The 14,037-nt window shown below is 42.6% G+C and overlaps 1 protein-coding gene across 5 annotated transcripts in view; it reads right to left on the bottom strand.

Moving 5' to 3' along the window:
• sema4ab (sema domain, immunoglobulin domain (Ig), transmembrane domain (TM) and short cytoplasmic domain, (semaphorin) 4Ab) overlaps nucleotides 1-14,037 on the bottom strand; it is a 50,099-nt gene that overhangs the window by 24,489 nt on the left and 11,573 nt on the right. For all 5 annotated transcript variants that reach the window (XM_014177155.2, XM_014177152.2, XM_014177157.2 and 2 more), the window contains one exon: nucleotides 12,864-13,109. In XM_014177155.2, the coding sequence (XP_014032630.1) occupies nucleotides 12,864-12,960 (97 nt within the window). In that variant the 5' untranslated portion in view covers nucleotides 12,961-13,109. The remainder of the gene's footprint in view (nucleotides 1-12,863; nucleotides 13,110-14,037) is intronic.

Raw genomic sequence — 14,037 nt, 5'->3', positions numbered from 1 at the left:
TTGATAGAGCAGTCTGACTGAGCGGTGGTAGGCAGCAGCGGGCTCGTAAGCATTCCTTCAAAATAGCACTTTCGTGCGTTTTGCCAGCAGCTCTTCGCAATGCATTGCGCTGTTTATGACTTCAAGCCTATCAACTCCCAAGATTAGGCTGGTGTAACCGATGTGAAATGGCTAGCTAGTTAGTGGGATGCGCGCTAATAGCGTTTCAAATCGGTGACGTCACTCGCTCTGAGACCTTGAAGTAGTTGCAAGGGCCGTGGCTTTTGTGGAGCGATGGGTAACGATGCTGCGAGGGTGGCTGTTGTCGATGTGTTCCTGGTTCGAGCCCAGGTAGGGGCAAGGAGAGGGATGGAAGCTATACTGTTACAGTGGCAATACTAAAGTGACTACTATCCAATAGTCAAAGGTATATGAAATACAAATGGTATTGAGAGAAATAGTATTATAATAACTACAACCTAAAACTTCTTACCTGGGAATATTGAAGACTCATATTAAAAGGATCCACCAGCTTTCATATGTTTTCATGTTCTGAGCAAGGCACTTAAACGTTAGCTTTCTTACATGGCACATATTGCACTTTGACTTTCTTCTCCAACACTTAGTTTTTTGCATTATTTAAACATGTTTCATTATTTATTTGAGGCTAAATTGATTTTATTGATGTATTATATTCAGTTAAAATAAAAGTGTTCATTCAGTATCGTTGTAATTGTCATTATTACAAAAAATAAAATAAATGTATTAACAGAGGAGTATACACACATGCATAGGCCTATAAAATGGCCTCAAATTTAACACATGCCTTGATTTAAATACCTCACTGTATACATGTGCATGTGTGGATGCCTGACAAGTACATCAGTTCAGCGTTCTTAATTGTTCTACAACTTCTGCTTGACCACAGAAGCAATGATATCCAGAAAACTGCTGTTATCATCCGTTACAATGCTCCTGTCAAGAGAGAACGTATAAGCCCTAGGGCATCAGTAGTTAGAGGTCAGTCTACAGTTTCCATTATATATTCATAATTTCCAGCACATCAACTATAAACACAAAATTATGTGGACACCCCTTCAAATTAGCGGATTCAGCTATTTCAGCCACACGCGTTGCTCTGGCCATGCAATCTCAATAGACAAACATTAGCAGTAGAATGGCCTTACTGAAGAGCTCAATGACATTCAATGTGGCACCGTCATAGGATGCCACCTATCCAACAAGTCAGTTCGTCAAATTTCTGCCCTGCTAGAGCTGCCCCGGTCAACTGTAAGTGCTGTTATTGTGAAGTGGAAACGTCTAGGAGCAACAACTGCTCAGCCGCGAAGTGGTAGGCCACACGAGCTCACAGAACGAGACCACCGAGTGCTGAAGCGTGTAAAAATAGTCTGTCCTCGGTTTCAACACTCAGTATCGAGTTGTAAACTGCCTCTGGAAGCAACGTCGGCACAAGAACTGTTCGTCAGGAGCTTCATGAAATGGGTTTGAATGGCCGAGCAGCCACACGCAAGCCTAAGATACCTATGCCCAATGCCAAGCGTCGGCTGGAGTAGTGTAAAGCTGGCCTCCGTTGGACTCTGGAGCAGTGGAAACGCGTTCTCTGGAGTGATGAATCACACTTCACCATCTGGCAGTCCGACAGACTAATCTGGGTTTGGTGGATGCCAGGACAACACTACCTGCCTGAATGCATAGTGCCAACCTCAACCCCATCGAACACCTTTGGGATGAATTGGAATGGGGACCAACTCCATATTCATTTCCATGATTTTGGAATGAGATGTTCAATGAGCAGATGTCCACATACACTACATGGCCAAAAGTATGTGAAAATAGTACGTTTCTATGTTTTGGAGGTAAAATATAGAGGAAGATAATGATTTCCAATGACATCGGTGTGGTATTGTGTGATTTTGACCAATTGTGAATAGGTATTGCGTACTAATTGGTTGATGGTGTCATTGTAAATAGTTAAATCATCTTTACTACAAAACAGAAAAGTTCCATTTTCAAATATGTCAATGTTGGGGTGGTACTGGATATGAATAATTGTGACATTTCCCTAGTACACCATAAACGTTAGACGACAAAAGTGACAACATTAAATGAGACTTGAAAAGTAATGACCGTGAGTGAACCAAATGAATAGAACTAGGAAATTCCTCAAAACAGCCAAACTGATTATATTGATTAGGCCCATTTCACACTTTTCACGGAAACTATGCTTTTTGAAGAGTTGTGAATGCATTTGTTCTGCTTTTGCCTGGCTTGCCGGGTTCACAGTTGTCAGACACATGACTGGCGGACAAGACTAGTTCTGCTTGAACTCTGAAGAGGAGCGTCTGATTCAGTACGTGATATATAGTAACCTTTTAAGGCAACAGTCCAAAGTTAGACCAAATGATGGTTTACTATATATGAGCTGCAGTGAAAATAGTGTGATGTTTGACTGGTTTGTGAAATTGAAACAGAGTTTGGGGAAAACATTTACGTCAGCCACTATACTTATCACCCGAGAGTCAGTGCGATGATCATACGACTGAATCATAAGGATGTTAAAAATTATGCTGGGATTTTTGAGAAGTATTCTCGTCTTTAACTTTGAATTCCCTTGCATTGAAAACAAACTCTGGGTCCACAAAAGTTTAAGCAATTTAAACATTTTAAGCAAATTAGTTATGTATTCAGCCAATAAATGTTTTGAACAGAAAATGAAAAATGTGTGATTTCAGTTAAATGTTTCTGATAGTGTAGCAAAGGTAGTCAACACCTGTCTTTAGGCCTCGGGCAAAGTTACTCATAAAGCAAGTACAGCTCAGCACACTAACAGGGTCTGAACTTGCACCAACAACCCCAAATGATCAGTCACATTGGTGCCGTGACTAGCAAACTGTTGATGTTCCTTAGCCGCAATGTTTGCTACAGAGGAAGTGAAAGATAACTATGTAACTCTGAGGCAACATACCAAGCTTGTGTGTGCAACTTTTGATTGATAATTGATGACTCATGCAAGCTCCTAGTGGTCACTGCTAATGCCAATTCTTTAAATCAAAAGAACTTATGCGGTCGAGTCACGCTGACGACCCAGATGTAACATGCAGTCGGGTTAACTTGGCAGCCCTAGATTGCTTCAGGAGCTTTGCCATCCCTCTCTAGTTTAACACTAGTTTCACTGTGTGGAAAGTCACCTTTCACCACTCCACTTAGTCGTTCAAAGCTCTGTTAGCGGGAGATATCTCGCAAAAGCGCAGGCTCAGGGATCAAGGTAATTGTTTTTCCTCCATGCCCACCCCACCTATGAAGTGGCTCTTTCCAGGCCATGGGGACACAGTGCTCCTTTGTTGCGAAGGTCATGAGAAAACCACATCAGCTGAGGAGTGGGGGGGGGACGTGAAACGTCAAAATCAAACTGTTGCTTGTTTGTCTGGGCAAGGCCTTCTCTACACGGCCTTACTCAGGACCCCTGTGTGTCCCGTGCCAAGCTTAGAAGGGGTTGCTGACCACATTTAGCTTGAACGCTTGCCAAGGACTGTTTGTTTCACTCCTTCGGACCTCATGAGACTTGATCTGTGTGTTGTCGTACTCTGCAGAGAGTTCACGTCTCAGCGCGGGCCTGCAAGGGTGTTGAGTCTGATGATTCATGTGGCCATGCATGGGTGTTTGTTAGAGAGCGCAAGTGTGGCATGTTTGTGTTCAAGGTTTGTGAGGGATATCAGCCAACGGACATCATTCATAACCACCCCAGCGAGTAAGAAGAAACTGTGTGGGTGTGCGTATGTGTGAATGTTCGTTCTGAGTGTAGAGGAACTTTGAGGTTGTGGGAGAATCTCCTAGTGTGCTTTCTGCCCACCCCAGGGAGAGGGAGATGTGCCCAGTGATGATGAGTGTGGTTTGAGAGGCCTGTGCTTCAAAAGGGATACGGTCCTCCACTGGGATTCTTGCTCAGTCACGCAAGTGGTTGCTCCAGGAAATGTGTGGATGTCAATACACGTGAATGAATAAGAGAGACAGACGGCCTCCTGAGTTGCGCAGCGGTCTAAGCCATTGCATAGCAGTGCTGCGCCGTCAGTACAGCCTGGGGTTCGATCCCAGGCTGTGTCATTACCAGCCATGACCGAGAGTTCCATAGGTGCGGTGCACAATTGGCCCAGCGTCGTCCGGGCTAGGGGAGGGTTTGGCCAGGGGGTCTTTACTTGGCTCAACTCCTTGTGGCGGGCCAGGTGCCTGCAGACTGACTTCAGTCGTCAGTTGAACGGCATTTCCTCTGACACATTGGTGCAGCTGGCTTCCGGGTTAAGCGAGCGCGGTTTGGCGGACGCATGACGTGACCTTCGCTTCTCCCGAGCCCGTTGGGGAGTTGCAGCGATGAGACATGGTCGTAATCATGAAATAGGGGAGAAAAAGGGGGGTAAAAATAATTTTGATATCAAAATGGTGTCCTGGGCAAAAACGGTTTGGGAACCAATGATCTATGGCCTTGCCTGGGAGGATGAGAAGACCATTGGTTGTGACTAAACACTGCTAACAGGCACGACTCCAACATCATCATTACATTTTCCGATGACACAGTGGTATGCCTGATCACCGACAATGACGAGACCTCCCTATAGGCTGAGGTCAGAGACCTGGCCGTGTGGTGCCAGGACAACAACCTCAATGTGATCAAGACAAAGGAGAGGATTGTGGACTACAGGAAAAAGAGGACCGAGCACACCACCATTCCCGTCGACGGGGCTGTAGCGGAGCAGGTTGAGAGCTTCAATTTCCTTGGTGTCCACGTCAACAAACTAACATGGTCCAAGCACACCAAGACAGTCGTGAAGAGGGCACGACAAAACCTATTTCCCCTCAGGAGACTGAAAATATTTGGCATGGGTCGTCAGATCCTCAAAAGGTTTTACAGATGCACCATCGAGAGCATCCTGACTGGTTGCATCACTACCTGGTATGGCAACTGCTCGGCCTCCGACCGCAAGGCACTACAGAGGGTAGTGCGAACAGCCCAGTACATCACTGGGGCCAAGCTTTCTGCCATCCAGAACCTCTTTACCAGGCAGTGTCAGAGGAAGGCCCTAAAAATTGTCAAAGACTCCAGCCACCCTAGTCATAGACTGTTCTCTCTGCTACCGCATGGCAAGCGGTACTGGAGCTCCAAGTCTAGGTCCAAGAGGCTTCTAAATGGCTTCTACCCCCAAGCCATAAGACTCCTGAACATCTAGTCAGATGGCTACCCAGAATATTTGCATTGACCCCCCTCTTTACACCACTGCTACTCTCTGTTGTCATCTATGCATAGTCACTTTAATAACTCTACCTACATACTACCTCAACTAACCGGTGCCTCCGCACATTGACTCTGTATCGGTACCCCCCTGTATATAGTCTCGTTATTGTTATTTTACTGCTGCTCTTTAGTTACTTTTCTCTTATTATTATTTTTTTTAACTGCATTGTTGGTTAGGGGCTCGTAAGGTCTACACCTGGTGTATTCGGCGCATGTGACTAATAAAATTAGATCTGATTGGTGCTTATCAAATGTTCACTCTCGGACCTGTAGTCTGGTCCTCTAGCTTGTGTGTGTGTGTGTATGTGTAGACGGCACTTAGAACACAGATCTGGAACACAAATGGCTTGGCCTGAATCCATTTCTGACTTGACCAACCAGAACTGAGCACTCAGAGAACCCATATCAGACCCCACAGTGAGGGGGGGGGCCTTCGGGAACAGGTACAGTATTTTAAACTCAACACAGCTTGAGTGGAAGACGGGGCTAAAGCGAGGAATTAAGTTTAAAGACTTCACTCGAAATAGTAAAATATCAAACTTTGTGTCAAGGCAAGTGTGTTGGCAAAAAACAGAGAAGCCCAAAACCTCTGAGCTCTATCTGTGAATAAAAAAAAAGAAAAACTAGTATACACTTAAGTTGATTAGAGTTTAGACACTTCACATCGTAGAGTTGGCCATGTGAGAGATTTGGCAGAGGGAGCTGCATTTCCGTACTAAGGTGTGGCTCTATGGGTCATGTCTCATGTGTGGGTTACTCATGAATGAGCAACAGGCTGGGCTAGTGTGAGCAGTCACCCATTTAGAAAGAGGGTGAAGTGGGGGATGGGTGGGTGTTGCGCAACACGGCAGATAAAAACTGCCATCCTGGGGATTAGGAGGGATCCCGTCCCGTACCTGTCAGCGCGCGTCATCATCCCTCCACTGCCTGCACACACGGGGTTGAGGCTCATCTCAGTGAGGAGATTAAGAGACCTCAGTGGAAGTTAATCCTAAGAGATTTTCTCACACAGTTGTGAATACAGGACTCATATGTTTCTCCCTTTCTCTTTGCAATTTGATGCCATTTTGAATCTAAATAACTACCGTAACGGCCATCCATTCGTAATGACACCGACACTCGTGTGATTCATTGCGTCACACTCCAATAAAACAACGTCGTTCATTAAAACGTATGGATCTATAAAATGTGTGTGTGGGTACGCACGCACTTGTACACAACTCACGTTGTGCATGTTGTGTGACGCCAACTATCTTAGTGGTTGGCTCCAGCTGACTGAGGCCCCACTGTCTGAGGCTGAGTGGTTAACTAAAGCCTGCTGGAAATGAGGATGTGAGAGTTTGCTAACGGCAGAAATGCGCTACCCGAGGACGCTTCCTCAAAACCAATGAGACGAGGAACTCCAGATATCCGCATGTCAGCATAACGAAAACAAGCGAGTTCTGTAAAGCTTAGTGAAAAGTGATGGTTTAGGTCCTCGCCAATGGCCAACTCAAACACTATTCTGTGGAATTTTAAAAACAGCACAGAATGGAGTCACAAGCCGTTTAGTTTGTAAACACGCAAAAATGGTCATCGGTCTCAACCATGGCACTATCAGAAAAGAGTACACTCATTTAGCTAACAGACCGTGAGCAGAAAGCACATTCTTCACAGCTTAGGTGTTCAGGACAGGTGCAGAAACTGAGGTAAAACATTTCTACACCACATTCTTAAAGCCAGGAAATTCTCCTGCATTTTTAAAACACCATTTTATTTTTTTTATGTATCCAATTACAGCAGAGGTAGACCAGATGCTGAGGTCAATAGGCTATGCCTGGCAAACTGGGGGAAAAACATTAATGACCTAGCATACTGGTCTGACCACTGGTCTAACAGAAGACAAACTGCTTTTGTAGGTTAGGCGATTCCCGTACACAAACTCCAATAACGCAACGTTATTGGGAGAAAATGATAGGACTACAACAAACCTCTAAAGCAGCAGGCAGGTTAAGGCATCAGCCTGGCAGGCTCTCTTGGTCATCCCAGCTACAGGTAGCAGAGCTAATCAACATTTCGAGCTGCATGGGAGGACGGGGACGCCACAGGCTTCTATTAAGTCCCCTAATCCCCTGCCTGCCTCCAACCTGAAGTGAACTCTGAAAGGAGAAAAGACCCTGGAGCAGCTTTGTTTACTTTCACCTCTCAGGAAATGATCAAAAGGTCAGCACCCCAGACCCCAATCCCTTCTGACCCTAAACTATAAGCATTATTGGAGATGCTAATTCTGGGTCCCGAGAGGTCCCGAGATGGAAGTGTTGTCAACTTCAAAACTTAGCGTTTGTGCTTGTTCCATTGAGTGTGGGGAAAATGGGTCTTGAATGGGGTATTGGCATCGTCTAAGAGGACGGACATTTTTCCAGTAGTTCAATCCAGGCTTCCAGGGAAGCCTAAAAGCTTACCCTTTTCACACTACTGAGCCGAGCTTAGCTGTACTGCAACGGCCTGTTGCTGAAAAAGAACAATGTGATTAGATGCATCCGAGCCAGCAACATTTTTTTTTTTTTTTTTACGGTTTGGGACGGCACAAAAATGTAAATAAAAGTACTATTCCTGAGCAAAACATACGAACACACTCACGCAACCTAATCTGATACTGTGCCCAAACGGAACAAAGCCACAGAGAGGAATCAAAACAAAAGACTTCACCTTAGTCTGCAAATGTATCCGCTTTCACATTTATTTTTCCTCAATCAGGTCATCTTCGCTTCCTTTTCTTCTAGTCAGACACAGTTTGGGCTTCCGTTTGTGTTATACAGCGGGCCCTCTTCAAAGTGAATTTAGGGCCCTATAAAATCTGTGTTGCGGATGAAATCACGGAATCCAGACAAAACAGAATTCAACAATATTCAAAAATGTATTGAACTTATTAGTAGGACATCAACTCAAATGTATTAAGCTAAATTATTAGAATTAATTTTCCCAAGTTAATCATAAGACATGAACAAAATGCATCAGTGATTTGTATTTTCCTGCAACTTTCTGAAGGCACAGGAATGCCTCGGTCTGTGTGTGTGTGTCTCAACACTTGTGTAGCCATTAGCGATGATGCTAATGATAACCTTATGGTAGAGATGGAAAGGCGCTCGCAAAAACCTTCTCATTGAAATGTTAGCATTTGGCAGAATATGATTATTTGCATCAATCCAGTGGCCATTTGTTCTGCAAACTCTGCAATCAAACAATGGTCTCTTGCTAGTGTGCACTGGCATTAAAGGGTAACTACGCCCAAAAACCTAAATGCACTATATTTCACACAGACTTCCAAAGTGGTCTCCTGATATGGTTTTAAGCATTTTTGTGGACTTAGAAAAGCAACTACATTGGATAGGAACGCACAATATCTCAGAATTGGCCGATATTAGCTAAAAATGCTGACGTGCATACCTATATAACGTAGGCTAGTGATGCACAGAACATTTTTGGCCGATAACCGATATTTTCCTTGCCAAACAAAAACCCGATACTTCAAATTTTAGCGGCCTTTTAAGCATTCTAGTACAGTTAAATAGTTGAAACACCAAAAAGTTATTTTGTTGGCATTTACGAAAGTCCCCATTACCAGTAAAACATAATCAAAACCTCTTTCACTTACTTGTTGTGCCGTTCGTTGTTCATTCTCAACGAGGATTTCATCATACTGAGCCGCCTTTCGAACTAATGACTCTAGAAATAAGCTCATCAACTGCGTCTGCAGCAGACCCTCTCATGTCATTGAAACGCCTGCTCAACAAAACTGCCGACAGACAGTGGGGTTAAAACTTGCAAAAGTACTCTAGAGGTCGACCGATTATGATATTTCAACGGCGATACCGATTATTAGAGAACCAAAAAAAGCCGAAAAAATTATAATAATAAAAAATAAATAAAAAAAGATAATATATATATAGTAATGACAATTACAACAACACTGAATGAACACTTGTATTTTAACTTAATAATACATCAATAAAATCAATTGTCTCAAATAATGAAACATGTTCAATTTGGTTTAAATAATGCAAAAACAATGTTGGAGAAGAAAGTAAAAGTGCAAAATGTGCCATGTAAAAAAGCTAACGTTTAAGTTCCTTGCTCAGAACATGAGAACATATGAAAAAGCTGGCGGTTCCTTTTAACATGAGTCTTCAATATTCCCAGTTAAGAAGTTTTAGGTTGTAGTTATTATAAGACTATTTCTCTCAATACCATTTGTATTTCATAGACCTTTGACTATTGGATGTTCTTATTGGCACTATAGTACTGCCAGCCTAATCTGGGGAGTTGATAGGCATGTCATAAAGTCAAACAGCGCTGTGCTTCAAGCATTGCAAAAAGCTTTTGGCAAATGGAGGAAAGTGTGGTTTGAATGAATGCTTAGGAGCCTGCTGCTGCCTACCACCGCTCAGTCTAAATATTGCTGTTACATTGCACAGCCTTCAATGTCATAATTATGTAAAATTCGGGCAAATTAATTATGGTTTTTGTTTGGAAGAAATGGTCTTCACACAGTTCGCAACGAGCCAGGCGACCCAAACTGCTACATATACCCTGACTCTGCTTACACTGAACGCAAGAGAAGTGACAATTTCAGGCACCGCATTGATTATATGCAACGCAGGACAAGCTAGTTAAACTAGTAATATCAACCATGTGTAGTTAACTAGTGATTATGTTAAAATGGATAGTTTTTTATAAGATAAGTTTAACGCTAGCTAGCAACTTACCATGGCTCCTTGCTGCCTGCACTCACGTAACAGGTGGTCAGCCTGCCACGCAGTCTCCTCGTGGATTGCAATGTAATCGGCGCCCAAAAATGCCAATTGTTATGAAAACTTGGAAATCGGCCCTCTACTGTAAACAAGCGATTCGGTGGCATTCTCTCTGAGCCTCTAATGTGTCGCCACCATGCTCGATGCTAGGTACAAGGACCGCTATTCGATGCAGACAAGAAACAGGGTTTACGTGAAATGTTAGACACAGCTGGACAAGATGGAAATGGACACAGCGACAGTGCGCACAGACGAAGAGGACCCACGACAGGCCACGGACAGACAGAGCTGAAGCTTCACTGCTTGACATGTATGATGAAATCCCTGTTGAGAATGAAACGATGGAATAAATGAACAACCAAACAGCACAGCAAGTCAGTGAAAAATAGGTTTTGATTATGTTTTACTGGTAATGGGGACTTTTTGGTCAGTGTGTGTGTGTGTGTGTGTGTGTGTGTGTGTGTGTGTGTGTGTTTCAACTATTTAACTGTACTAGAATGCTTAAAAGGCCACAAAAATGTTAAATACCGGTTTATCAGTATCGGGTTTTTGGCAAGGAAAATGTTGGATATTGGTATCGGCCAAAAATGTCATATCGGTGCATCCCTAACATTGGCTGACCTATTAAAAAAAGTGGGACTTTGAGCGAAACCCTGCATTTTTGGGGTGAAAATGGAATCCTGGAAAAACAAAATGGGAGAAAACAGAATTTCAGGTAAAACTAAAAGGTAATCAGGCAAAAACAAAAACAGATATGATAGGGCCCTATGAACTGCACATTATTATAGGACCTGAAACGGTCTGCCAATTGTGCCAGTGTCCTCATCTTACCCGTAATATTTGCAAGTCAGGGGCCTACTCGATTCCATTGATGACACTGCAGACTATATCCGTTTTACTGAGTAGTTCTCGTAACTCACTTCCGATGTTAAGTATAAATCCATTAGGGCCTCGGTCTCAACGACCAACACAGCTTTTAAAACGAAACACAAGCCACTGAAATGGCCATAGAAAAAGCAAAGATAAGCGAAAATGGTTCAGCAATCTGCACAGTAAACACTGATGACACATTGAACTGAACCCTTCTGGCAACCCCTTGAGGTTAGCTGCATCTTAAACATAAACATAAGGAATACAGTTTGAAATTCCAAACATAGGTTCAACAGCTGAAAGAACTGGAAGCTTAGAGGATAGGCTACATTTCTATTGGAAACTGTGCATGGCGTGATATTTGAGCAGGAATGGAGACATGTTCAGTGCAAACTAAGGCAGGAACAGTATTGTTATACAAACAAATGGCCAACAGTGGATACTATTTACTTTATGTTACAACTTCCAACATTTAACTAGAGCAAACTAAAACTTTAAGTTTAAAAAACTTATTTACAACATTCCGGTTTTTTTTATGTTTAATGCCCAGCCCCTTCAAGTGGAACTGACGGTGTTTTAGCCACATTAAATCTTATTAAAATCTGGTCATAATAACTACCTTGGAAGAATATGATACCTTTTTATTTTGTTATATTTTCTGAAAAGCGAGCACTGTACGTTGCTTTTCACATTTTCATAGACTTTTGGAATGACAGTGTAAGGCATTTGTGAATATCCAATGGCAATATAGAGTGGGAAAGCACTGCAGTAAATAAAAACATTTCATATCTGCAAAGTAGTTCAAACGCTGAGTTCCACTTTAACGATAGTAACGAATAAAAGCTTTGAAGACCATGCAACCAAACAGTTCAAATCATTGTGATGTCATCTGCTGGCTGCTTCGTTTATCATAATGCTCATCTCATTAGTACATCGTTAGTTGGGCCAAAACTCGGGAGCTCTTCATAAGACTGCAGAGAGCAGTGCTTTGTACGAGAGACAACAGCGCATCGGTTCAGCTCAACTTTCATTCCCCTCTCCAGAATATCCACAAATGATGGATGGCAACAGACCACTCAGTTATTCCACGTGAGCCTGTGATGGGCTCATGTGGGACAACTTTGGAACTATCTATACAACGTGAACATAATGACAGCGTCACCATATACAGATGGCAAATATGTGTATTTTGGCACTAGTCTGAAATAATCATCTTTGCACAGAGACAAGTAGGCCGTCATTGTAAATAAGAATTTGTTCTTAACGGACTTACCTAGTTAAATAAAGGTGAAATACATTTTTAGAAAGAACAAATGAGCATTAATCGTTCGTAAGTGATCGATTCTTCAAAATGGACTCAACACAACTTAACGCTGAAATGGCCTCACCCAGTTAAGCATTGCTAAACATTGCTCTGTCACTCATGATCGCATTTCCCCCGTTAGCGCTGTTGCACTTCTGACCCTTCGTTGGTCCCGTTGAACCTCGATCTAGTCATATTAGGGACGCAATTACTACGCAATTACTACCAGAGCTACAATGGTGAGCACCATAACAGAGAACAATACTTACCGTGCCATTCCAAGTCATTGGCATTTTTCATATCATGATACGAGTATAGGAGCATAGTTAAATTGGACGTACAAAAGTCTGTGGACTGGGTGGGTCTCTCCAGCCCAAGCAGGGATTGATAGACAAGCATTCACACCAAGAGTGTCATTCTGATCTGTTCTTAAGTAAAACAAAAAATCCATAGCTAGACAGTCACTGGAGAGTATTCACAGCTGCAAAGTACTTTGCTTTAAGCGACTGTCACTTTAAGACAGTGAGACTAAATGAAAGCATTGAAATGAATCACTGGATTTCAAAGTTCATCTTCACAATCGAGGAGCTAACAAGATGATAAGTGTTCGACTTACCCATAGCAAACGAGACCCGGGGGGTAAGCCTGGCCAAACATGTACCCATAACCCCTAGAATGACCACGATTATAGGGAGTAGGCCTTGGTGTTCCATGATAACCCAAAGGAGGAGAGCAAAATCAATGCTTGGGAGAAAGCGTCTGGCGAAAAGCGTCCGTTGTTTGTGTCAAAGACTGGTTCTGTAGGGGGAGCACAGAGGCAAAAGCCACTTCCTCTTGTCTCTGGAGCCAGCCGTCATCGCATCTGAGGGAGAGAGAAAAAAGAGAGATGGAGTCAGGGGAGGGAGGGTCAGAGAGAAAAGCAGTACTCCCTTGGCACTGTAGAGTTGTGGGTGGACAGAAAGCCTGCTTGCAAAGGAATGACTCATTTCTCATAAATCTGCATTAAGAGGAACAAATAACTTCTAGGATATCCCAGAATTACTTAGTGGACTAGTACATTTCATGTACAAGTAGACACCCCCTACACAGGCGGTTTAGGGAAAAAAAGTTACAATAAACCTCACAGAAAACCCCAAATAAAATAAATGATTCATGCAGTGTGAAATTATTTTGGTTACAACTAGAGAAACACCTGACAAACTTATATCACTTAATCACTTTGAAATTCTATTTGACATAAGGAACATCATGGAGATTCAGTGAGAAATACAGATAAGACCTACTTTACTCTAGGTTGAAATGACTGCTACTCACAACAATATGAACCTTTTGATAAAGGGAAAGGTATTACCAACATGTTCACTGATATCTATCGTGCAAGCTAATTAAAGGACCTTAAACAAATTTTATTTTTTGCCTAATTCCATTTTGTTTTTCCAGGTTCCAGATTTATCCCTGTATTCAGGCATTCGCTCTTAAACTTTTTTTAATAGAAAACAACATTTGATGTCCTAAGTCAGGGTTCCCCAACTGGCAGTGCTTTGATTTGGCGCCCAAGTTTGAGCATTTTTTTCTATCTTTTTAAAATGTTGGAAATCTGTTCCAAACTATTCCCATGAATGGTAGAAGGCGCCGGAGAGGATGGCTGACGTTTTACGTGCTCTAACCAACTGTTATTTTGTTAGTTTCTTTGCGATATTTGTAACTTATTTTATTTTTTTTACTTATTTTGTGCATAATGTTGCTGCTACCATCTCTTATGACCGAAAATAACTTCTGGACATCAGAAC

The sequence above is a fragment of the Salmo salar genome, chromosome ssa27, assembly GCF_905237065.1.
Source record: "Salmo salar chromosome ssa27, Ssal_v3.1, whole genome shotgun sequence".
Taxonomy (NCBI): Eukaryota; Metazoa; Chordata; class Actinopteri; order Salmoniformes; family Salmonidae; genus Salmo; species Salmo salar.
Note: the sequence above shows the minus strand (reverse complement) of the source record. Positions and strands in the feature narration are given on the sequence as shown.